The following is a 27,209-nucleotide window of genomic DNA, read 5'->3' as shown; positions in this document are numbered from 1 at the left end:
CTGTGGCCTGTTGCATTCAGCTTAGCAGATGTCAACACATATGTGAGTGGGTTGTTATCGGTTCTGACATGAAACTTGGCACCATACAAGTAATCATGGAATTTGTCCACGATTGCCCATTTCAATGAAAGAAATTCTAGCTGATGAATGGGGTACCTTAGTTCTGCGGGTCTCAATTTTCTGCTTGCGAAAGCCACTGGCCGCAATCCTTCAGGGTGTTCTTGATATAACACAGCCCCAAGGCCCTTCAAACTAGCATCCACATGAAGGATATACGGCTTACTGGGGTCGGCAAAGGCTAAAACAGGAGCATGTGTTAAGCAATGAATTATCTGTTTAAAAGCGGACGTGCAGGATTCATCCCATCGATCTCCAAAGAGCTCTGATTCCTTGAAGTAGGTCATGCTCTTTTCTTTGCCTGCCTTCTTTCCCTGTTGTGTCGGCGCATAGCCCTTAGTAAGCTCAGTCAACGGCCTAACAATGGAAGAGTAATTGGCAATGAACCGCCGATAGTAGCCACAGAATCCTAAAAAGGATCGCAGGGATTTCAGGTCCGATGGTTGGGGCCAACTGATCACAGCCTCAATTTTGTCAGGATCTGTTGCTATTCCATCTTTGGATACTATGTGTCCAACGTACTTCACTCGGTTCTGGCAAAAATGACATTTGTCAATGGACACCTTTAATCCAGCTTCCTCCAGACGATCCAGTACTTTCATGAGCCTCTCCTCATGCTCCTCCAGAGTCCTTCCAAAGACGATTAAATCGTCTAGATACACCAAGACTTGGAGTAGGTTCATGTCTCCGACGACTCTCTCCATTAGTCTCTGAAACGTCGCAGGCGCTCCAGTGACCCCTTGTGGCATCCTCTCGAATTGGAAAAATCCCAAAGGGCAGATAAAAGCAGTTTTTTCCCTGTCGGCTTCTGCCATGTCTATCTGATAATAGCCACTTCTTAAATCGAGAACGGAAAACCACTGACTACCTGCTAGACAGTCCAGTGCATCGTCAATTCTGGGTGTTGTGTATTGGTCGGGAACAGTTCTTGCGTTCAGGGTTCGATAATCAATACACATACGGACTGCTCCATTCTTTTTTCTTGCAATCACAATTGGGGACGCATATGGGCTGCGAGACTCTTTAATAATACCAACAGTTAAGAGATCTTGTAGATGTTTCCTCACATCGTCTATATCTGCTGGTGCTAGACGCCTGGAGCGCTCTCGAAAGGGTCTTGAATCAGAGAGCCGTATGTTATGCTCTACTCCCTTAGCGTGTCCTACATCCCATTCGTGAAGCGAGAATACTTTGGTTCTTTTGCTCAATTCTTGTTGCAGTCTCTCCCTCCATTCTGCTGGAATGGATGAATCCCCAAAGTTGAACAGTTTTGGATCAATCATCTCATCAACAGTTTCACTCACGGAAGAAAGGCTAACTGGGTCTGCTAGGTACAAATGGCCAAGGACAGTTCCTACCGGAATGGTCACTTCTTTCATTGATTCGTTTTGCAAGGGCACCAGTAACTGACTGTTTTCCATTGCTTCACTTGGCACTATGACGGTTTGTACTAACACTCCAGCCGGAAGTGAAGTCACAGAAGACGCATCTATCATGAGTACTGCTTTCTCAAGAGGCTCTTTCATTTCCACCTCACATTTTGCGCACCACTCACCTCTGGGCGAGAGACTCAGGGGTTCAGGACCTGGCCACTTCACACATCCGACACCATCATCCAGGTCAAAAGGTATGGTAGCTGTCGAACAAGATGGAATATCCTTCTTTAAGGTGGGCTAAATTTTTATACCCAAGGTACGCTCAATATCGGTCCCTGTTGACTCTTTACATAACTGGGCCAAACGGGTGAACAGACTGGCGTTTGTTCCAATGATCACAGCAGTCTGATCAGGGCTTGTAGGACCAGGACAGATCAGTGCCAGAACTGAAAGACTTTCTGAGACACCAGTATCTTTCTCTAGGAACTCAATGTTCACTACTACATACCCTATATACGGATAACTGGAGTCACTTAAACCCCACACAGCCAACCCAGACACAGGATGGATGGGAACCTCAGGTAGATATTTTCTGTACCACTTCTCAAAGATTATGGTCACTTGAGACCCACTGTCCAATAAAGCAGAGCATGGCTGTCCATTTACACGCAGCTGTACAGTAGAGGGGGGTCCTATCAGTCCTTCTGGAATTTGCTTTCCACAAAGTGAACTAACAGCACTCTTTTTCGCTGAACAGGAGGTATTATTCTTTTCTGTTTCTGCAGGCATTTCTTTTTGTCCCCATTTCATTTTCCTGTTTGTCCGAATCAATTTTTGAATGACTTTATCCTTATTCTCAGGATTTTGACATCGTGGGGCAATATGCCCTTCCTCTCCACAGTTGTAGCAAAAGTACTCTTCAGAGTCATTGTATTGCTTTCTTGGACTTACCAGTGGTTTCCTTGGAGTACTGGCATTCAGGGTGAGAGCTGAAACCCCTTCTTGGTGACAGTTTTTCCCTGTGACTTTCCTTTGAAGGCTCTTCACTTGCTTCTTAAGAAAAGCAATTTCTCCTTCCTGTTGAATTTCACTGGCATTTGTTTTTAGACTGGAGGTGGGTTTGTGTTCTACCATGGGCTGAGTTACCCTTGTGGCAAACTGGGACTTTAACTCTTTGATTTCAGCTTTCAGAGTTTGAATCTCTTTCTGCTTACCATCCGTTTCCACACTTGTACTGATTTTTTGTACCCTTGTGGTCAACTTTGCCCGAGAAGCTTCATATTCCTCTTCAGCCCGGATTTCGCTTAACAGCTCAAGAAATTTAGGAGGTTTTGTCTTTCTTTCTCGGAGTCTCAAATGAAGCAGCATCATGTCAGCACCAACAGCACCTCTCAGCAATTGCTCAACGCGTACTCGATCACGGAAGTCCGCCGGTATGCCACCCCTCTGAACCACTTTGGTTAGGGCACGCTCCAGTCTCCTTAAGAAATCTGACAATTTTTCTCCTACTTGCTGCTGCAACAAACGAAAAGCGAAATACAAGTCATCACCTGACTCTGCAGATCCAAACGCTTGCTCGAGGGCATCCAAATACTCCTCTGGAGTAACATCAGAGCCAGAATCACGCACAGCTTTGACGATTTCTAATGCTGGACCTCTTAAACTCTCAATGATCCTCCTTTTTTTCTCTTTGACAGGACACTCGCTTTCTTCCACCATCAAACATGCTTGTTCCATCCAGTGTTCAAACGGTTCCTCGCCTGCAGGAGTAGGTATTGCTCCAGAGAACATCCTCAACCGTCTATAACCTCCTACTTCACTTGAAGTCTTTCCAGTCTTTTCTAACAGATCTCCAACAGCACGGATAATAGCATCAGGCGAAGAGTTTTCGGACGCAGAGGATGAAAACATGGCCTGAATATCCTCAACTTTTTTCCCTTCACTCTGAAGTAGGGTGTGCACTTTTCTAGCAAAGTCCTCAGAACTAGTACCAGCTCCACTTGAGGTGACAATTTTCCAAGGTTCTGTTCCAGAAACAGGCAAGACTTCAGGGGGTACTAATTCTGGATCAATTTTCTCTTTACTCTCACAAAGAACAAGGAAACAGTTGAGCTTATCTCTGAACATCCTTCCTCTTACTCGTACGCGGCCCAAGCACTTGATTGTTTGCATTGTCTCTTCAACCTGTGCTACATCCAAATCTTCAGGTACAATAACCATTAACGCATGGTCTTCATTCAATGCTTCTCCCCTGCACCAGCCCCTAAGCTCTTCTCTAAACTGCTGCATTTTGTGTGTTTTTTTTTCTTATAACTAAAAAAAAAATTAAGGGTATATTTTTGTCACTGTTCAAGCTAAATAATATCAGGGAAACTATAAGATCCCAGCGGGGCCTCCATTTATGTAGCGCCCTTCTCCCTTCGATTTAAGTGGGAGGGGCCCTGGGTAAGTTTATTTTTAGATCTCTCTAAGTAGCCTCTGAATATTATTAATTTTATTTCAATAAACCCTTATCTTTTCAATTAGTGTGCTTAATAATAGACTAAAATAACCACAGAGTCTGAAGTAAAATATAAACTTTTAGTAGTTTACTCAAATAAAAAAAAATCAAATAGCAATTGGAGATAAAATAAAAGTTAACCCTTTAAAGTTTTACAATAAAAGGATCTTTCCTCCTTCAAACTCAAATCAACAATTTACAAATACAACACTGTATTAATATTCCGTATTACTCTGGTGATTTAGATAACAGATACACTAATAAGATGGACAGTAAATACACAAAATGCCCCAAATATCACCAATGTGTTGATTCGTATACTCAAGTCCAACAAGTCTTTGTTGTTTCAACACAACGGTTATGGCTCAAATAAACATTCCCCAACAGTAATCAAAAACACCCGGGTGTCAATTCAAATAAATCTAAATAAAATAAATACCCTGTTGCAGGCCTGATACGATGCTTGGGTTCGTTGAGGCACAAAACAGGTTGCCGCTTCACTCAATGAGTAAACAAAATAAACAACTGTCTTACCAATCGTTAGTTCGAGCCAGCTTTCATGACGCACACACTTTCCAGCACGAGGGGGATTGCGGTCCGATTAACTGACGACAGATCAGTGAACTCGTCCAACGCTGCCAGAGGAGCCACTGAGAATCCCTGGTATCTCAGGGCGCTATCTGGGATGTCTTCTATGGATTTGGTAAGAGAGACGATTCACGGTAGTTTTCCACACACGCGACCTCGTGTCTCTCACGTGTGATAAGCGCGGTTTCTTGAGAATCGCGCTACTCAGTCATTTGAAAATCAAAGGGGAAATTACTATCCCCACACGTTCAAACAACATTTTCCCAACTTTAAATCAGTTCTCGTATGGACAACTGTCCTAAAATGGTATCTTTTATCAAACTAGTACTCAGACACGATCGATCTTCCAGCCATCACCTCTTCTTCCCGGACGTCACTCCCATCCCCGCCCCCTCAACATTTAACCAATCCCAGCTCTTAACAGTGGCAAGTACTTTTAACTCAACACATAATCATACATTTTCCTTCCTTTTCAATGAAAATAATATTATACAAGGATACCAATACACGTACAATACATGTATATAAATAAAATATTAGAAAATAATATTAAGGAAATATTACTAAACCAAATGAATACCCAAACTATATGAATAAATTTCAACCGGGCTTCACTTATTATTTTTTTATTTTGCTGTGGATGTTATTGAGCTTGTAGAAATCGGAAACAACACCAATTCTGCGACATAGATTAACCTTTATTGATATCTCTATCAGACAATGCCTATTTTATATGCCAAAAGAAACAACAGGCAGTAAAAAATTATTAAAATAAATATCTTAATGTAGGCATAGGCTATAGTCGCATATTTGGCAAACAGTTGAAAAAAATAAATAAAAAACGGCTTATCGTAGCTAAGCCTTATAGGGTCAGTCACCCCCACAAACTTAAATTAGAAAAATAAATATGCCATCCCTCTTTGAACGAACATAAAGTCTGACCAGGCTAAATTGCCTGTATGACCATGGACTTAGGATCATCCCCACAAACTTGAAGTATAGGCTAATGAAATACTACGCCATCACAGTTGCAACAAAGAAATTCTGGCAAAATAGCCTTAAAAGGATAGTTCACCCAAAAATGAAAATTCTGTCAGTAATTACTCACCCTCATGTTGTTCCAATCGCGTAAGACCTTCGTTCATCTTCGGAACACAAATTAAGATATTTTTGATGAAATCTGAGCCTTGTCTCACTCCTCCATAGGCTGCTAGGTGGCCCAAACTTGCTGGCCCAGAAAAGTTATTAAAGAGATCGTTAATATAGTCCAAGTGACTACAGTGGCTCAATCTTAAGTATATCAAGCGACGAGAATACTTTTTGTGTGCAAAAACAAACAAAAATAACGACTTTATTCCACTTTTCATTTCCTTCTCTCTGGGCCTCGTAGTGTTTTTGCGCTGCGCGTCTGTGTTGCACGTCATCACGCACCACACACATGACCAGCGTCGGCCAATAGTGAGCCTATGTGGTGACATGTAACACAGACGCGCTGCGCAAAAACACTACGCGAACCAACTAGAGGTCGAGAGAGAAGGAAATGAATAGTCGAATAAAGTCGTTATTTTTGTTTGTTTTTGTGCACAAAAAGTATTCTCGTCGCTTGATATACTTAAGATTGAGCCACTGTAGCCACTTGGACTATATTAACGATCTCTTTAATAACTTTTCTGGGCCAGCAAGTTTGGGCCACCTAGCAGCCTATGGAGGAGTGAGACAAGGCTCAGATTTAATAAAAAATATCTTAATTTGTGTTCCGAAGATGAACGAAGGTCTTACGCGGTTGGAACAACATGAGGGTGAGTAATTACTGACAGAATTTTCATTTCTGGGTGAACTATCCCTTTAAGCCTCGGAACGTAAAAGCGAGGCCAAATAACTAACTAACAGACAAAATGTCTAGAATAGAATAAGCTAAACCAATATAAACAAAAAATTATCAGCTGACCGAACTCAAAAGTTTATGTTAAACATGGGCTATGTGTAGCCTAGATAACCTAGGCTAATTGTTTTAATATGCCTGACCTTAGGTCTAGTTTGAATATTTCTTGGCACTATGCAGGAATAAAATAGCATCTACAGTGTCAGGATTCAGACGAGAGCGCCTGGCCTCTATAACACGCCCTGCTGCACTGAAGGAGCGCTCGCTCGCAGCACTTGTTGCTGGAATGCATAGAATTCTCTTGGCAAGGCGCTGTAGTCGTGGGAATGACTGGCCTTGTTTCTCCCAAAAGGAAAGTAGATTTTCCTCTGCTGATCCTTCTATACAGAAGTTTGTAGAGGAATACTCTTGTACTTCATCCAGAATTATTGTATCAGATTCCTCCTCCCATTCTGTGAAGTCAGTCCTAGGCTTTTTCGTTGGTGCGCCATCAGCTATGCCTACAAAAGACAGATGAAATCTAACATTAATAATTGATCCACGTTGGTATACACAGCCTAATATTTTACACTTAATGAAAAAATAGCCTACACAATCAAGATAGCCATTAACCTAAATTAGTTAATGAAACATGATTAAAATTAAGATAAAATTAATACAAAACGAAATTCGCTTTAAAAAAAGGCTTTGTGCTTTCTGTTTGAGGTCTCTGTGAAAGTTTGAAAGTCTTTTAGTGCCACTTTCAGAGTTGTCGCGTCCGTAATGGAAAACTGTCACGTAACATTGTTTTTTCCTCATAAATGCAAACACGAAAAATAAATGACAAAAGACTTTTTTAAAAAGCGTTTTGAAAAGAAAAAAAAAAAACTTTGAATTTATCATCAACAATATTGTTGTTTGATTTAATAAGCATTGTTCAACATGTTCAGACTGAGCCAAAAAAAAAAAAAAAAAAAAGCTTTTTAACAGGAAAAATGTATTATTCACAAAATGTCTGGGTATAGGTAAAAAAAAATTCATTTTCCTGAAACCTATTGAAATGGATTTATCGCGTTTTGGAAAAGAGCTCCTCAATTATAAATTATTATTAATAAACTACAATACAATTAATCAAACAAGTTATACTACATATGGATTATGGCACAGTGATGAATTTGGAAACTTAAAATGGCACTTTATAACGAAAAGGTTGCCGACCCCTGATAGGCAAAGTATTGACCCACCTTGCTCGGTTGCTGGCATGGGCTCGGTGACAGGGTTGCTGCTGCCTTCTCCATCATGACTTAGACGGACGCCTTCCTCTGGTAGAAGTTCGCGAACTTGCTTAATCACCTCTCGTCTGTCCTCTTCTACCAGTATTTTCAGGGACTTAAATTTCGGGTGGAGAAAAGTGGCGATTTTATGAGTAGCATTAGGGCACATCTTCTCATCAAGAAGGGCAGACGCGCGAGAGCGGAGACTTTTCATGTAAGGTGGGTCTCCAAACTTGGGCTCACAGTGTTTTTTGAGTTTAAAAAACCATAGCAACACCATGTGAATGGTTGGGTAATGTTCTCCTTCAAGCTCGCTGATTGCTAACTTGAAAAGGGTGAGAAAGTCGATCAAGTGTGCGAGTTGATCCTGGTGGATGCCACCAAGGCAATGTTCTTGGTCTCTGTTCTTTAGAAGCTCTCTTATGTCTTGATATTGTTTCTGTATCGATTCCAACATAGTGACTTTGCTGTTCCATCGCACATCACATTCTTGATTCACGGTGTGCTTTAGGCTGGCGATAGCACCGGTTCTCTTTAGGTATGCAACGAGCTCTTTGCAGTAATCGATCATGTCGACTATATCTTCAATGCCATCGGACTCGGAGTCACCCTTTGTACTGAATGTATGTCTTAGCACCGTGTTAAGGATGTGCGCGGAGCACGGAATCCAGTGGTATGACCGGAGTGCAGCCTTTATGTTCGCGCCCTGGTCACTGACAAAAACTATTTTGTCTGTCTGTATTCCGTAGGACGTTAACACACTGGTTATCTGCTCATTAAGGTTTTCACTGTTTTTTTTCAGGGTAGGGTCAAATTCCACTGTTGCCAAAATACGATTTTTCAACTTCCACTGACTGATGTAGTGACACGTCAGGACTGTGTATGCCCTCTTTTTAAATTCATCTGTCCACATATCTGTGGTTATGGCAATACCACCGTTGCTGGTTAAAGCTTTCTGGATGGCCTCCGAAAGTTTCTGCTTATCAATGGAAGCCTGCTTCTTTGCCCGATCGCACACTGTTTGCCGATGGGGTAAGATGGCACCAGCGTCAACAGCACCGAATTTAGCTCCTATGTCAATCAACGTCTGGGCCACTTGGTGGAATCCTTTACCAGAAACAATATCGAACGGGCGCATATCAAGAGAGCACAGGTTCACACATGCATCCGTCAGCTTTGATTTTACATCCTGTGGTACTCTATTGGGATCTCGACGGACAAAACTTGTCAAGGTGTTCGTGGAGGTTTGAGGTTTAGCAGCACACTTGTGATGCACCATGTTAGACGTACCCGTCTTGTGGCTGTCATGAACATAAACTGCTTCGCAGGTTTTGCAAATTACATAGCCTGCACTGGTGTCATCCTGATTTACCACTTTGTAAAACTTATTCCAGGCAACACTTTTCTGACCTTCTATTTCCTTTGTTTTTAGTTCTCCTTTTTTGAGTTTGTCACGTACCTCCTTCGCCGGCGTTGCCATCTCTGATAATAACAAGCAGTCGATCTGCATAGACTCGACTAGCCATATTACTGCCTGATGAAAATTTGACTATTTTAAAGTGTGCTCGATTTTTTTGGGATGTAGGTATAGTCAGATAACAATATTTAACAATGTATATATATTTTTAATTTGATTGGTTCAACCGCCCGCCACCCGCCCGAATTTAATTAAAATATTTTTTTTTGTCACGTCATCCGCCCGATCCGCGGTTTATCCGCGGAGTCCGCGGCTGTAACCGCCAACCGCGCATCTCTATTAGGCATTTTGTTATACAGTGGTAGTGAGTGAGTAGCCATGCATGGTTTTACCTGTGGTTATCAAGTCTCACTGTCAGAATATTTTCATTTAAGCCTATAATAATTATAAATAAAATAATTCTTACCAATAGCTATGATCTTGTATAATTCTTTTTTTTTTTTACATAGCTGTAAATAAGTTATTAATTATGAAGAAATTTGCAAAGTATGTTGGTCTTAAGGGCCCACATCAACCTAGCCCATAATCACTCATTTGTGATTTACGCCCCTCCCATAAAAAATGAAAATGCAATATTATTCTGCTTTAATCACCCCTATCTTCAGTGGAGATGTTCAGAACTGCACCATATTTCATGTGTATGATTAACTTGACATCCTCTGGGGGTATGCTAAGTTTCGTAGAATTTCATCCATGGGGGGGGTATAAAATAAATTAATTTATGTGCACATTTAGTGACTGTACACTCATCAGCCTGTAGATGGTGCTGTTGAGCGAAGAGTTGCTGGTTTAGGATGATACTGTCACACACACACATGCAGGAATACAAACAAACGCAAGCATGCACACACACTGACATCCACACGCACAGACACACACCCATACACACACATACAAATCCACATGCACAGACACACACACACACAAACACACATGCGCACACACAAACACACACACATAGACAGACATGCACATACTACTACTTTTTTTAGGTATATACATAAACACGCAATACAGCCGAATTGCCCCACGTCATTTATTTTTGTGGAAAGCCAGTGCAGGCCTGAGCGGCGGTCATATTTTGTACCGCCATGCGGTACTCCAGAGGGAAGACAAGATGGCGCCGGTGTGTTTGGCTGGCCGTCTGTCACTCTCTTTGCTTTGTTTAGTTTTATTGATTTTTGGCCTTGATATTTTTGAGATCAAGTCAACGTTGGTGTATGATCGCCAAACTCTTTTGAATCTAAGGTTCCATGTCAAAGATGTGCTTACCTTTGATAATGGAGGAGAAAAAATATGGCCCCCGTTTCTCTCTGAAATCCCAACTGACCTGAGCCGGGTCCCGGTGCTTGCTTCCAGGAGGAGACGTCGCCGCCGTGGCACCCGAAGCGGACGGCTGGTAAAGCTGAAGATCCGCCTTAAGAATTCGTATACTTTCCGGCCAGTGCGTGGATTATTTCCCGGCATGTTCATACCACTACGCCTGCTGGATCCGATGGATGCCTGCCTGGTACCTGTCAGCGTGGATGCGGTGGTCCAGTCCCACCCATGTCCTTCCAGGCTCAACCGTCGCGGTGTGAATCCGGGAAACCTTCGCCCGTTGTGTCGTGCTCCCCCATCGGCTAAAGCCCCCGCTCCTGTTCCGGCCAGGGTTGGCCTAGTTAACGCTCGATCGCTGACCAATAAATCCTTTATTCTTAAGGATTTCTTTTGCTCCTTTGATCTGGACTTTCTCTGTATTACAGAGACGTGGCTGAACGTGGGTGAGTCGTGCGCTCTGTTGGAACTTTTACCAGCGGATTGCTGCTTCTTTAATACACCACGAACATCAGGTCGCGGAGGAGGAACGGCAGCGGTTTTCAAAAAAAAATTTAAATGTAAACCGTACATTCAGCAATATTCTTTCACCACCTTTGAGCTAACTTCTTTTGAGGTGGGTTGTTCTGATCCGGTACTATGTGCCGTTATTTACCGCCCGCCTAAATACAATAAGGATTTTATTGTTGATTTCTCTGAATTCATGGCCGATATCCTGACTAATTATGGACATGTTCTTATCGTTGGTGATTTTAACATACACGTATGTTGCCCTGGTAAACCATTGGTAACTGAGTTTTTATCCCTGATTGATGCTTTTAATCTGACACAGTCTCTACGTACAATGACACATGAGAAAGGACACACTTTAGATCTAGTTCTGTCTTACGGTTTGCCTGTGTTAAACCTAGAGACACACGACGCTGTATTTTCTGATCATATGCCTGTGACATTTGAGACTGTATTTGCCCGTGCTGTGATTAAAACTCCCATGCCTGCACGGAGCTGTCGGATTATTAACCCCTCTACTGCCACTCAGTTCTCCATGGCTTTTGACCAGCTCTGCCCCCCTGACATGACTGATGTCCAGGAGCTCAGTACCTGGCTCCACTCTTCCTGTAAAGCTGTCCTGGACTCTGTGGCTCCATTAAAGGTCATGCAAACCAGAACTAAACCTGAACTCTGGTTTAATGCCGGGACTCGAGCTGTCAGACAGGAATGTCGTAGAGCTGAGCGTAAGTGGAAAACAGATAAACTACAAGTGTCCTTTCAGATTTTTAAAGACTGTTGGCGAAACTACCAGAATGCTGTTAAAGAGGCTAAAAAAAGAGTATTTCTCTAATATTATTTCATCTCACGCCCAGAATCCACGAATGCTTTTTAGTACCATTGACTCTCTTTGTAACGCTCCACAAACTGCTGGTTTAGAATCCTCTACTGAACTGTGTAACAATTTTATGCAGTTTTTTATTGATAAGGTCGCCTCTGCGAGGGCTCTCACCTCTCATCCTGTTTCTGATCCCTCTGTTTGTGTTGCTTGCCCTGTTGCTTTTAATCAATTTGAGCCTGTGACGCTATCACACTTGAAGGATGTGGTTGCTCATATTAAGCCTTCTGGCTCCCCCTGTGATGCTCTCTCAACACGATTGTTCAGAGAAGTTTTTCTCACTATTTGGTACTGGGTACTTGCTATTGTAAATGGTAGCCTGTCATCCGGTGTGGTTCCTACAGGTTTCAAGCATGCTGTAGTGACACCCCTGATAAAGAAACCTGGTTTAGATCCTACTGTGCTGAATAATTTTAGGCCAATATCCAAGCTCCCATTTGTATCTAAAATCTTGGAGAAAATTGTGTATTTACAACTAAAGTCTTTTCTTGATGAGCAGGGTTTATTAGAGATCTTCCAGTCTGGATTTAAATCCCTACATAGCACGGAGTCAGCACTGCTGAAGGTTTGCAATGACATCCTCTTGGCATGCAACTCCAGTAACAACGTAATCCTGGTCCTGTTGGATCTTAGCGCTGCCTTTGATACTGTAGACCACAGCATTTTAATCTCACGGTTACAGCACCAAGTAGGCCTCTGTGGCACTGTCCTGGAGTGGTTTAGATCCTACCTGTCTGACAGAACATTTCATGTTAAAATGGCTGAGTTTGAATCCTGCCCTGCTCCGCTGTCATGTGGCGTTCCCCAGGGTTCAATTTTAGGTCCCTTGCTTTTTTCATTGTACCTGCTTCCTTTTGGGTCTATTCTTAGAAAACATGGTATCTCTTTCCATTGTTATGCAGACGATTGCCAGATTTATGTACCCTTAAAGCGACATGATACCTGTTCAATTACACCTCTTTTAGCATGTCTGGAGGATATTAAAGCATGGATGGCCTTAAACTTTTTAAATTTTAATGAAAAGAAAACAGAGGTGATAATGTTTGGATCTGGTGCCTCATGTGAGACCTCCCCTGTTGAGCTGGGTCCTCTAGCCTCGTATCTTAAACCCACAGTATCAAATCTTGGTTTTAGACTGGACAGTGATTTTAAACTCGACAGCCAAATCAACGCCACAGTCAAATCAAGTTTTTATCACCTAAGGAAACTGGTAAAGGTGAAACCTTTCCTTTCCAGGCAGCAGTTAGAAACCGTAATCCATGCCTTTATTTCCTTACGGCTGGATTACTGTAACTCCATTTATTTTGGACTCAGTCAATCCTTACTTGCACGTCTGCAGCTGGTTCAGAACGCCGCTGCACGGGTTTTAACCGGAACCCGGAAGAGAGAACACATTACTCCCGTCCTGGCTTCACTCCACTGGCTGCCTGTGCATTTTAGAATCCATTTTAAAATTCTCTTGTTTACTTTTAAAGCTTTAAATGGTCTTGCTCCGCCTTATTTAACTCAGCTACTCAACCGTTACACTCCCTCCCGGTCCCTCCGGTCGGCTGACCAGCTGCTCCTGGTCGTCCTCGGATCCAAGCGGAAGCTCAGAGGGGATAGGGCCTTCTCTGTTTGTGCTCCCAAGTTATGGAATGCCTTACCTTTAACCATTCGTCAGGCTTCCTCATCATCGATTTTTAAAACTCTTCTTAAAACTCACTTCTATACTTTGGCTTTCAACCCAAACTGAGACTTGATCTTATCTGCTAGTATTTGCTCTTAACTGTCTTATTTTGATATAGTTTTATTGGGTTAGATCTTTCACCCCTAGTTTATTATTTTTTTATGATATTGTGACTGTTATTTATGTCTTGGTTGACGTTTTTGTACCCTTATGTACAGCACTTTGTTCAGCTGCTGCTGATGTGAAAGCGCTTTATAAATAAAGTGATGATGATGATGATGACATCTAGTTAAAAACGCATAAGTCTGCATATTGTTGGGTACCACATTTCCAAGTAAATACAATACTTTTTTAGGTTAACTTTAGCTTATTTATTGATACTGTTATGTTTCAATAAGTAATAAATAATGTTTCAATAAATAAGTTAAACCCACCGGCCCTCCTCAACATTTCGATTTAATAATCTGGCCCTCGAATGAAGCTAATTGAATAGCCCTGCCATAGAGAAATATTTCAGAAACCAAAGCTTTAGGGTGGACTTGCCCTTCCGTATTTCTTATTTTACTACTGGGCAGAAAATATACTCTACATTATTCTGGTTTCAGAGTCATTTCGGGCTCAGTGACTGGGTCCCGGCTTGGGTCGGTATTGTAGAGGGTTCCTGCTCCCCCTCTCCCTCTTACTGCCATCTCGCGCTGTCCTTACGGAAATTTCATTGTCCGACAATAATTATGGATTTGGTCCCAATTCCGAACTCATTTCGCCCTTCAGCGTTTGATTTCACCTATAAACCGTAACCCTTTAATATTTAAAGGTCCCATTCCATGGATTATTTTTATTATTTTATCATGTTTCCAGGGGTGCCCTTATAATGTTAGTATGTTTTTTAGATCAAAAATTGTTATAATTTAGAAATAAAAGGCATATTTCCTAGCCTGATTTCATTCCCTAGTTTGAACACTCTGTTTGAAGGGGCGTGTCTGCTGAGAGACTTCAGTGTAAACGCCCTCTGCTGTGATTGGCTGAAATGCTTGCATATGAAATATCTGGCATTACATGTGGAACTATCTGGAAAACTTTTACTATTACAGCTATTATACGTTTTTACTATTACAGCTATCGGGATTAACGAATCGTGAGAAGTTTTTTAAGTATTTAGATCTCTTTCAATCACATAAAAAATTGCAGTGACGAGCATTGAGCAGATGACAGCCTGTTGATCGCGTGAAAAAAGATCTTATCATTGCAACGCAGTTTCTGCACTCACTAATGATTTCACCAATGCAAACATGAGGCATATAAATACAGTAAGAGCTTCGTTGTGCAGTGTAACAGCGTCATTGATTTCATAACGAGTGTTGGCAAGTGTCCATATAAACTCGCGCTGTGTGATTGACAGCTTGGACGATTGGAAAGGGATTGTTCTTTGATCGCTTTCTGTATATTAATCACAGTTTAAGTTAGATTATTTTCATCCTACTAAGAGAAACGATGTGAAGTTGATCGCTACTTCCATATTAAATCACTACTTGTACTTACCGCTTGCTGGAATATAGTTGAAATTGTCCCCTTCGTCAGTATGAAACGCTGAGAGAAGCCTGCTTGATATTATCCCAGGTTAGAAAAACAGTCCGTGGTGAAATGGACAGAGCAAACTAACTTCGAATTAAACTTTTGCGGTATCCGATTATAGATAAACATCAACCATCTGTTGACATTTCGCCATCAATACGCTTGTGTTCCTGTGGGCGGAGGTTAGTCTAAACACGGTTCTGGTGATGACACTAATGACGGAAGTAGAGGGGTGTAGTCCAATCGAGCCGTTTTTTGTAGTCAACTTCTGTTAAATAAAATATCTCGCTTGGCATTGAACTTTGAGCTTTATAATTTTACAGATATTATTTATACTCTAACAACAACATTACACACTAACTAAAGTTTGAAACATGGGATCACGTAGAACGGGACCTTTAAAGCTGCAGATTGGGTTGACTTAGCCAAAATTTTGAATGTTTACAACTCTCATGCCCCTCCCCCACTACCAGTGAGCACCCTCCCATCGAGTTCGTGCTCGTCAGTGCGTGTGCACCAGATTTTCTGTGAACGTGTCCGTCTCTTCAGCATCGATCAACACAATGGACTCGGAGGTAGGCTGCCCTGGCTAATCTACCCATAGATAGCAATAACCCGAGGAATTTGAAGCTTGATAGTAGATTTTCTCTCCGCCATCACGCGTCGTACAATCCAACACACCTGCGGACTTCAGGTGTGTGCATGTGATATTGTAACATGCGCGGGGGATGGGGGATCTGTGGCGTGTGCACGAACTGTGATTGACAGTCAGATCTCACATAGCCCTTTTTCTAAAACCAGCTGATTTATGTTGTTCTGTCGGAGCATAGTGTCAGTTTCAGTGAATATGATTTAAAAAAAAAAAAAACTCTTACCAACTGCAGCTTTAATATTCGGGCAGAGAGCAGGAATTTCGGTTGTCAATGATATTTTACTCATTGATAATGCTTTTCCCAGCTTTTTAAATTGAAACAAACATTCTCTTTCTTTTGTGAATTTTTTTTAGATATTTGGAGCTCAGAAATTTTGTTAAAAATTTGTAACCGCATTGAGTATTGAACATTAGCTCAAATGATCTATAGGGAATTTTAATACTTAATCATGAATATGATTAATATATTGCATATTACAGTTACATTAAATTATCGAAGTTGAAAATATCTTGATTGTATATATGAATAATCAATCACAACGAATTATAATTCCTCATTCATATCAATAGTCTTATTTCAGATCGAGTCTATGAGATAACCCTTAATGGAAATGAATGTAATTATCAAACAGTTGTTTGTCCAGCAAACGGCCGTAAGATTAACTTATCAACTTCTCAATAAAGTTATCACTTCTTATAAACTCCAAGAAATATACATTTTCCTGTGTTTATAAATTTAAACTACTCAACGTAGTAAATAATAAAAGCTTTGTAGCTAGGATCAACATCTCATTGACTTCGTGATATGAGCATTTTAGACAGAGGCAATCAAGGATATAATGGATTTTAATAATTTAACTAATAATACATAGAACTACGAGTATAAAAACAATACAGTTTACACGAGTATGCATACACAAAATATAGAACACATAAAAAAATAAAACACTACCAAACTAACACGAATTAAAATAGAATGAGAGAGAGAAATCAGAAGATGAGAGAGGTGAGAGAGAATGAGGGAGTGAGGATGAGAGAGGATGGAAGAGGAAGGAAAGAGATCATCTGGAATGATCACAGTAGACTAAATCACGGACAGTAACCTTTTGAAAGACCACAAGGAATCAAATCACCTTGAAAAAGGGAATAGACAACCTTAAGCAGCATTAAAAGCTTGATTATACTTGCACATGGTCTGCGGTGTTGCTGAGGCAGGCGCGTGTATGGGCCTTTTGGAGCTAGGCGTGTTCTCTCGTGTCTTCTGGGGCGAGCGCGGTCGCGGAAATGTAAAGGTCCTTTGAAAGCGAAGTTACTAAAGAAATAATTCAGGCTAAGTTCTTTTTCCCTCGTAGATGGAAATGAACAAAGGAGAATATGAAAAACAAAGACAAAAGACTAAAAGAAAAGAAAAGCGGAGAAAACTCCCTATTAAGGAGTTCTGGAACCGGGAACCTCTCACATGACGAAGTGCACTCAGAAATTTCCTGAGTCGGTCTTTTATGGAGTTTCTTAACTTACGCCTACTTCGCGTACGTGGACCAATCCTGCTAAGGGATTACCAGGCGGGAAGATTCTCTTTGTGTGTTAATGCGGCCCGACCCTCTGGTGGAATCACGAGGAGGCAAAATGTGATATTATACTCAGGGAATTAAAACGCATAGAACCATAACGTTTATCACAATCTCTTATCAAAAATCTCCTTCGTCGTGCAGAGGGGATTAAAACAATACTAAGAACGAATAGTGACAGATAGAAACATAAAGATACATTCTTTTGTTGAACAAAGGCACTTTAGGATTACATTACTGTGATTCAAAAACACAACTATTCTAATATCACACTGGGGAACATGCAAATCACCCGGAACACTCTTTATAGATTTGTAATAGTTGGTAAAATGAAATTTTACGACGTGGAAGTCCATATATGGCAATGTGCGTGTCTGTGTGTATCTTTATGGTCGGCATCTGTTGCATCCCGTGGTGCTACCACTTGAGGGGTTGGGGGTTTCATTTGAAAATGGCCCTCTCAGAGACAAAAGTAGTTTTGTGTTCAAATTCACTTATCAGCCTGAGGAGTCGTAAAAATTGATGAGGGAAGCAGTTAGTCCTAGACACTGAATGGAGCCAGTCTTTGTAATTTGCCTTCAGTTCACAAAGCACAAACGTTAGACACAGCAGGGAGTTGTTCTTGCACACACACGGTGATAGTTCGATACAACAGTGGCCTGTTTGTTGATTAATCAATGCGTCGTAAAATGTTAACCAGCGGCCTGCTTGCAGACACTTGTAGACATGGCACCAAGCCACATCATTTAAAGCTTTCTGAATTTGAACATGTATGTGCTCATATTTGTTTTAGCATGAGAAAAACAATCAGGATTCGGTCAGTCGCTACAAATTAATTTCCTTACTTTCCGAATCTTCCACCAAAATCTTCGCTTGATCAGATTCTTGAAGTAGCCTTAGGTAAAAGGGGTGCATTGTCTACTATACAGGCTGATTTCCTCCATCTCCACTTCCTCTCTCTCTTTTATAAGACAACAGTGGGAGTCAGATCTATGCCTCACATTTGATGATGAGACTTAGAACCCGAGCATGTTCATACCTCTTCTATTTGTGCTACATGTTCATACCTCTTCTATTTATCCAATTAAAATGTATTCATTGAATTAACTGGACAAAAGTGAGGTTGGTTTGAGGGGGTGTACAATGACAATATTTTTTCACTATTCTCCTGTATCTGTATCCTGGTATTATTGTAAAAGTTCAATAAACCGATTAAAAAAAGAGTTTTTAAACAAATTTAAGGGAAATTAATTTATTAGCAACTATAAAGTAAATGAATGCATTTAAAATACTTGCAAATAATAATTTATTTTAAAATATGCACACATTCACTCTGTGTAATTTGTGTAACTGTTAATGTTTCTTGTCTAAATATAAATAGTTTTGAATTAAAAATACATAATGTAATAAAAAAATAGTCACTTGAAATTACTGCTAACAGTTAAAAATAAGTAATACCTAATGAAAGGCTTAAATAGATATAAATGTTCAAGTAACAATTTCTATAATGCAAATAAGCATAAATGTGTCTGACAACTAAACTACATTTAGAAAAGTAATATTTTTTTCTCAGGTACATTTTTACAGACACACTTTCCTTTTACTTTTGTGACTGAATCTATAGAAAATAACAGCTAAAATATAAACTGCACTGGGCTGAGTTTACTAAAAGCATCACAAGTTGATTGTAGAACAATTGCCACCAATGGTCTCTACGATCAACGTAGGCTTATGATTCTTTTGGGAAACGCAGCCAAGGTCAGTGTGTGATAGTAACGTCTGATTGCCAAACTAATGTCATGTGGACTGTTGCTGTATGTCTTTGTAGATTGTCTGGCTGTATGGTGACAGAGGAAGGCTGTGGTTATGTGTCTTCAGCTCTGAGTTCAAACCCCTCACACCTGGGAGAGCTGGATCTGAGCTACAACCACCCAGGAGATTCAGGAGTTAGGCTGCTCACTGATAAACTCAACCATCCAAACTACAGACTGGATAAACTCAAGTATGTAGAGCATGAAGAGTTGATTAAACAAGTACAGCATTTCCAAAAACAGCATTTCAATCTTCCCTTATTACTCACATTACATCTCAGTTACGCATGTAACCCTTGTTCCCTGAGGAGGGAACGGAGACGTTACGTCAGTGACTGACAAATGGGGTTTCGCTTAGAAAGCCTATCACCTTCGAGTTCTTACAACGAACCAATGGTAAGAAAATGCCATGGGATCTGCGGAATTTGCATAGCGCAGCTCCGCCCCACCGCTGGGTATTAAAGGAGGGAAGCTGGCAATCTCTCATTATGCTTTTGCTTCCGAGCCGAGTGTTTTTTTCACTTCTCTCCACTGCAAGCTGTCTACAAGTCCTAGATACGAGACAAGCGACTCTTCAGGTGTTGGTGTGACGGGGTGTTCCAGCGAGATCTCATTCTTGCTGCTGGTCTGTGCCTGTCTACGAGTTCTAGATACGAGACAAGCGACTCTGCAGGTGTTGGTGTGACGGGGTGTTCCAGCGAGATCTCATTCTTGCTGCTGGTCTGTGCCAACAGTGTGTTTTCTCCCTGGGCGCTTCAGCACTGCTGTTGAATTTTATCCTCTTTAAAAGAGTTGCACGTGGCACGTCTTTTTAAAGATGTCTCGCCCTTGTGTTTCTGGGTGTGGTAGACAGATTAATTCTGCTGATAGGCATGAACGCTGCCTGGCGTGTTTGGGCTTAAATCACGCTCAGCCAGCATTTGTGGATGTGTCATGTTCTCATTGCGGGAACAGGACCATTGTAATGTTGCGATCGAGACTCAATGACCTCCTTAGAGGTAGAGTCCCCTCTGCCACACCCCAATCTATTCTCTCCACGAGAGGGGATACTTTGGCTGGTGGCCAGGGTGATCTGAGGCTGCCGGTGTGGAACAACCCGACAAATTCTCCTCGGGCCACACCCCCCTCTTGCACATTGCAACCCGTGAGGTTTCCGGATGAGGTTGCTGGCTAGTCTTATGCCATAATTTCTATCGACGCATCACATGGTGGACTTGAGTCAAAGACTCAGCTGTGCTGCCTCCTTCAGGGGTGCCAGCATTGCCCGAGTCTGATCCAGAACTGACTGCCATGCTTTCCCGGGAAGCTGCGAGCATCGGGCATGTGTGGAACCCTCTGCCATGTCCCGAGCGCTCAATGCTTGATGATTGGTTTTTGGGGGCACCGTGTTCTGACACCTGTTAGCACCTGCCCCCAATTCCTTTCTTCCCAGAAGTGCATGAAGAGGTCATGAGATCGTGGAAGTCTCCTTTGACTTTGACTCGTCCCCCTTTGTCGCCAGACCCCTGTCAGATGAGTAGAATAGTTGGGGGCCACTTGTGCTTCAGCCTGGTTGGTGCTCACGGAACAGGACGCAGAAGTCAAAAGAGGAGATCCAAGGTCTAACTAGGACCAAGAAGTAGGACCGGAGCACACAACGCTTTAAGTGATTTTTATTGGTGCAAAACAACTAACATTTCGACGCCTTCTGACTCTGAAGAAGACGCATGGGCGTTGAAACTTTAGTCGTTTTGCACCAATAAAATTCACTTAAAGCATCGTGTGCTCCGGTCCTGCTCCTTGGTCAAGTCAAGTCATCTTCATTTATATAGCGCTTTTCATTTATACAGCTTTACAGAGATAAACGTATAATTTAAGGTGACAGATTGTTTTGGCTTTATAGCGGTTCTTTAATAAAGTTATTTTCCAGATAAAGTTAGTTTTGATTGATTCGCTTCAGTCGCAACGATCATTTGTTATTAAATTAGGGGCCGCCAAGATGACACCATTCTCTCTACATAGACTTTAAACGCGAACGTGTGATAAACGCTGATGCCGCTTCAGCACTGCGTTGGCACTTCAGCACTGCGTTGTCATCGGGTCCAGGCGAAGGTCCTTCGTCAGATCTGGATACGGCCTGGATCCTGCAGGCTGCGGGATAAACAAAGACACTAAAATTAACGTAGATGCCATTCTTCTTATGATGTAACGAGTACATCAGGATTTATGGGAAGTGTTCCCGGTTCCGTCTGACCTAATCTATGCAGCCTAACATTGAATTATAGAAGTCTATAATGTATTATGTGAACGCTAGGTCAAAGAGATTTGTCTTTAATCTAGCTTTGAACTGACAGTGTGTGTCTGCTTCCCGGACAATGTTAGGAAGACTGTTCCAAAGTTTTGGTGCTAAATAGGAAAAGGATCTACCGCCAGCAGTCGATTTTGATATTTTGAGTATTATTAACTGGCAGGAATTTTGAGATCGCAATAGACGTGAGGGGCTATAATGCGTTAAGAGCTCGCTCAAGTACTGCGGAGCTAAACCATTTAGTGCTTTGTAAGTAATCTGCAATATTTAAAAAAAAAAATGTATATGATGTTTAATAGGCAGCCAATGCAGTGTTGACAGAACCGGGCTAATATGGTCATACTTCCTGGTTCTGGTAAGAACTCGAGCTGCTGCATTTTGAACCAGCTGCAATTTGTTTATTAAGTCAAGTCAAGTATATTTGTATAGCGCTTTTCACAATACAGATTGTATCAAATCAGCTTCACAGTATTAAATTAAAATAATACAACAAGGTTTGACCTAATGGTGTCCTAAAACTCCATCAGGTGACCCAATGGAGAAAAAAAAAACCTTGGGAGAACCCAGGCTCAGTCGGGGGCCAGTTCTCCTCTGGCGTTTATTAACTAGAGGCCGGATTGTAATTTGAACTGTAAGATTAAAAATATTATATGAATGCCTGGCTGAAGAGATGCGACTTTAATCTAGTTTTAAACTGGGAGAGCGAGTCTGAGCAACGAACACTATCAGGAAGGCTATTCCAGAGTTTTGGAGCTAAATGTGAAAATGCTCTCCCTCCTTTGGTGGTTCTGGATATCCTAGGTATGACCAAAAGCCTTGAATTTAGTGATCTTAAAGAGCGCAATGGATTATAGGGCGATAGAAGATCCGTTAATTAGACTGGATCTAAGCCGTTTAGGGCTTTATAAGTCAGTAGCAATACCTTGTAATTAATACGGAACTTTATAGGTAACCAATGCAGTGATGATAAAATCGGTGTTATATGGTCATATTTTCTTGATCTAGTAAGAACTCTAGCGGCGGCATTCTGGACTAACTGTAGCTTGTTAATTGAGGATGCAGGAGAACCGGCTAATAAAGCATTACAGTAATCTAGTCTCGAGGTCATGAATGCATGAACTAACTTTTCTGCATCAGAAACTGATAGCATATTACGTAGCTTAGCAATGTTTCTAAGGTGGAAAAAGGCGGTTTTTGTAACATATGAAATATGATTTTCGAAAGACAGGTTGCAATCGAGTATAACACCCAGGTCTTTTACTGTAGAGGATAAAGTAACAGTACGTCCTACTATATTAAAGTTGTATTGTGAGAGGTTTTGTGGGCGGTTTTTTGAACCGATAAGTAGTACCTCTGTTTTGTCTGGATTTAATAAAAGAAAATTACACGTCATCCAATCTTTTATATCTTTAACACACTCTGTCAATTTGGATAATTTAGCATTTTCATCTGGCCGTGATGAAATATATATTTGAGTGTCATCAGTATAACAATGGAAACTAATTCCATGTTTCCTTATAATATTTCCAAGTGGCATCATATATACTGAGAATAACAGAGGGCCTAACACAGATCCCTGCGGCACTCCATAGTTTACTGGAGTTATGATCGATTTTTCTCCATTTAAATAGACAAAATGGTAGCGGTCAGATAAGTATGATCTGAACCAGCTTAATGCTTGTCCTTGAACACCAGTATAATTTTGTAGTCGATCTAAGAGTATTGTGTGATCTATAGTATCGAACGCAGCACTAAGATCAAGTAAAACTAGTATTGAGATACAGCCTTGGTCAGAAGCTAAAAGTAAATCATTTGTGATTTTAACGAGCGCAGTTTCAGTGCTATGGTGCGGCCGGAAACCAGACTGAAACTTTTCATAGATGTCATTTTCTTGCAAGAAAGAACACAATTGAGCGGACACCACTTTTTCTAATATTTTAGACATAAATGGAAGATTTGAAATGGGTCTATAATTTGCTAGGTTATTATGATCTAATTGTGGTTTCTTAATGAGAGGTTTTATAACTGCCAATTAAATGTTCTTGGAACATGACCTAAAGATAAAGACGAGTTAATAATATTGAGGAGAGGCTCTTCCACTACAGGTAACACTTCTTTCAGTAGCTTAGTTGGTATAGGATCTAATAAACATGTTGTAGTTTTAGATGAAGTGATAAGTTTATTTAACTCTCTTTGTTCTATAGTTGTAAAGCACTGTAATTGTTCTTGCGGGGTGATAATTGAGGCTGAATTATAAGGCGCAATTGAAGATTGAACGTTTACAATTGTGGTTCTGATGCTTTCTATTTTCTCAGTGAAGAACTTCATAAAATCATTACTACTGAACTGTAACGGGATATTTTGTTCGGGTGACGTCTGTTTATTTGTTAGTCTAGCCACGGAGTTAAATAAAAACCTTGGATTATTTTGTTTTTTTTCTATTAGTTTGCGCAGGTGCTCAGCCCTGGCCGCTTTTAGGGCCTTTTTATAACGTGACATACTGTCTTTCCACGCGATTCTAAAGACCTCTAAATTAGTTTGTTTCCATTTACGCTCTAAAATACGGGTTTCTCTCTTTAGAACATGTGTAGTATTGTTGTACCATGGTGCTTTAATTTTCTTTCTGACCTTTTTTAATTTAATAGGTGCAACAACATCCAATGTTCTAGAGAGAATGGTGCTCATAGTGCTAGTTAGTTCTTCTAGTTCATCTGTTTGTTTAGGTTCAGGCAGCAGCTGAGACAGATCAGATTATTAAGCGTGCAGGGCAACCACCCAGTAGAGCATTACAATAATCTAGCCTTGATGTCATGAACGAATTAACTAATTGTTCTGCATTTGTCAATGAGAGCATATGGCGTAATTTAGATATATTTTTAAGATGGAAAAATGCGGTTTTACAGATACTAGACACGTGACTTTCAAATGAAAGATTGGTATCAAAGAGCACACCCAGGTTCCTAACCGACGACGAAGCCGTCGAATTGGTAAATTTCGTTAGGTTTTGAAGAAATATACAGCTGAGTATCGTCGGCATAACAGTGAAAGCTAATTCCTTGTTTCCTAATGATATCTCCTAATGGTAGCAGAGTGAACGGCAACGGTCCTAGTACTGAGCCTTGTGGTACGCCATACTGAACTTGTGATCGATGAGACATTTCTTCATTTACTGCTACAAACTGATAACGGTTAGATAAGTATGATTTAAACCATGCTAGTGCAATTCCACTAATGCCAACATAGTTTTCTAGTCTATTTAAAAGAATGTTGTGGTCAATGGTGTCAAATGCAGCACTAAGATCAAGTAACACTTATCATCCAATCGTGGTTGTATCTCTTTATTAGAGCAAATCATTTGTTACTCTAATGAGAGCTGTCTCTGTACTATGGTACGGTCTAAATCCGGACTGAAAATCCTCGCAGATATCATTTCTTTCTAAAAAGGAACACAGTTGTGAGGATACTGCTTTTTCTAATATCTTTGACAGAAAAGGTAGATTCGAGATTGGCCTGTAATTGACTAATTCTGTAGGATCAAGTTGCGTTTTTTTAACAAGCGGTTTAATCATAGCCAGCTTAAAGTTTTTTGGTACGTATCCTAGAGACAAAGATGAATTAATGATATTAAGAAGAGGATCTATGACCTCTGGAAGCATCTCTTTCAGTAGCTTAGTCGGTATAGGGTCTAACATACATGTTGTCGATTTAGATGAATTAACGAGTTTGCAAAATTCTTCCTCTCCTATAGCAATAAATTAATCAAAATTTTCCTCAGGGAGACTACAATGCACTGCCTGATGTGATACTGTAGTAGATGATTGCATAGTTATAATTTTGTCCCTGATATTATCAATCTTATAAGTGAAGAAGTTCATAAAGTCATTACTGCTGTGCTGCTTGGAAACTTCTGGGCTTGAAGCTTTCTTTTTCGTTAGTTTAGCCACCGTTTCAAATAAATACCTAGGATTATGTTTATTTTCTTCTAATAGGGTTGAAAAATAAGCAGATCTAGCAGCTTTTAAAGCCTCTCTGTAAGTAATCGAGCTCTCCTTCCATGAAATCCGAAATACCTCTAGTTTTGTTATCTTCCAGTTGCGCTCCATTTTTCTGGCTGCTCTCTTAAGGGCCTGAGTGTGCTCGTTGTACCACGGCATTGGACTATTTTCTTTAAGTGCAATGGAGCAACTGTGTCTAAAGTTCTGGAAAAGAGAGAGTTAAAAGTTTCTGTTGCAATATCAAGTTCTTCTAAGCCATCCGGGATGCTGAGATGATGAAACTGATCAGGAAGATTATTAATAAAGCAATCTTTAGTGGCAGAAGTGATAGGTCTAACATATTTATAACACAGAGTCTGTTTTGCAGCCTTGGCTAAATTAAGTTTACACGAGACTAGATAATGATCTGAGATGTCATCGCTCTGCTGCAGAATTTCAACGGCATCAACATCTATTCCGTGTGATAACATTAGATCTAGAGTATGATTACGACAATGAGTAGGTCCTGACACGTGTTGTCTAACTCCAATTGAGTTTACAATGTCTTTAGATGCCAAACCCAATGCATCTTTTTCATTATCGATGTGTATATTAAAATCACCAACAATTAGTACTTTATCTGCAGTCAATATTAATTCTGATAGAAAGTCTGCAAATTCTTTGATAAAGTCTGTATGGTGCCCTGGTGGCCTGTATACAGTAGCCAGCACAAATCTCAAACGTGATTTATCATTTATACTATATATTTTTACATTAAGCACTAACACTTCAAAAGAATTATATTTAAAACTTGATTTCTTAGTGGTTTTGAAACTATTACTATAAATTACAGCAACACCACCCCCTTTGCGTTTCAGACGAGGCTCATGTTTATAACAGTAATCTTGCGGGGTGGACTCATTTAAAGTAATGTAATCGTTTGGTTTTAGCCAGGTTTCTGTCAAACACAGCACATCCAGGTTATTATCTGAAATCATATCATTAACAATGAGTGCTTTTGAAGTAAGCGATTGAATATTCAGCAACCCAAGCTTTAGCATTTGCTCATCTGTATTATAGCTGTTTTTTATTTGTTGAACATCAATAAAAATTTTAACCTTAGATGGGTTTAAACGTTTTTTGGATTTCCAAATTCGGGGAACAGACACAGCAGAGTCCTGCACGGGTCCAATTTTTTAAATCCGCACCCGCCCGTACCCGCAGTGCTTAAAACCGAATCCGACCCGTTTTCCGACAGCAGCACTAATTCAAATCCGCACCCGACCCGACCCGCTTAAAATAGAACCGACACCCGACCCGCACCCGAAATAAAATCAGTTTAGACTATCACATTATAGACACACTTACAAAAATGTTTATTGCCCGGTCATACAGAAGTTATTACACAACCATTAACACAAGGACAACTTCAGCCGAATCTGTCAAACGGCCGGTACATGAAGAACATAGCCAAGTAAGCCAACGTTACCACAAAACTCGAGTAGCCTAATAACAGACGCGGCTACAACACTATTTTCTGCCACGCAATTTTCTCTAGCTTACATCTGACAATTTTGGGTTCAAACACGCCCTGCCTGCACACAACACATATTTAACAGTAAATGTGAAAAATACTGTTCGATAGAACTGCTTACTGCGTGCTTCCTCGGCGATGAATCCACATTTGCGGCAATCCAACACGAAAATGCATGCAGCAAATCCTTTCACAATATTGTTTTCTTCAGATATCTCCAAATTTCTCCCACACAATGGACTTGA

At 40.7% G+C, this 27,209-nt stretch overlaps 1 protein-coding gene across 4 annotated transcripts in view; it reads left to right on the top strand.

Annotated features, from left to right (window-relative positions):
• The window catches only part of LOC311081602 (protein NLRC3-like), a 649,618-nt gene that overhangs the window by 58,290 nt on the left and 564,119 nt on the right, over positions 1-27,209 (top strand). For 2 of the 4 annotated variants that reach the window (XM_084112154.1, XM_084112155.1), the window contains one exon: positions 19,187-19,360. The exons of the other annotated variants lie outside the window; for them this stretch is intronic. In XM_084112154.1, coding sequence (XP_083968280.1) covers positions 19,187-19,360 — 174 coding nt within the window. The remainder of the gene's footprint in view (positions 1-19,186; positions 19,361-27,209) is intronic. 4 annotated transcript variants of the gene reach the window in all.

Source organism: Abramis brama, assembly GCF_963993115.1.
Source record: "Abramis brama genome assembly, chromosome: 4".
Classification (NCBI taxonomy): domain Eukaryota; kingdom Metazoa; phylum Chordata; class Actinopteri; order Cypriniformes; family Leuciscidae; genus Abramis; species Abramis brama.
The sequence above is the reverse complement of the archived record's forward strand: the minus strand, read 5'-3'. Positions and strand labels throughout refer to the sequence as shown.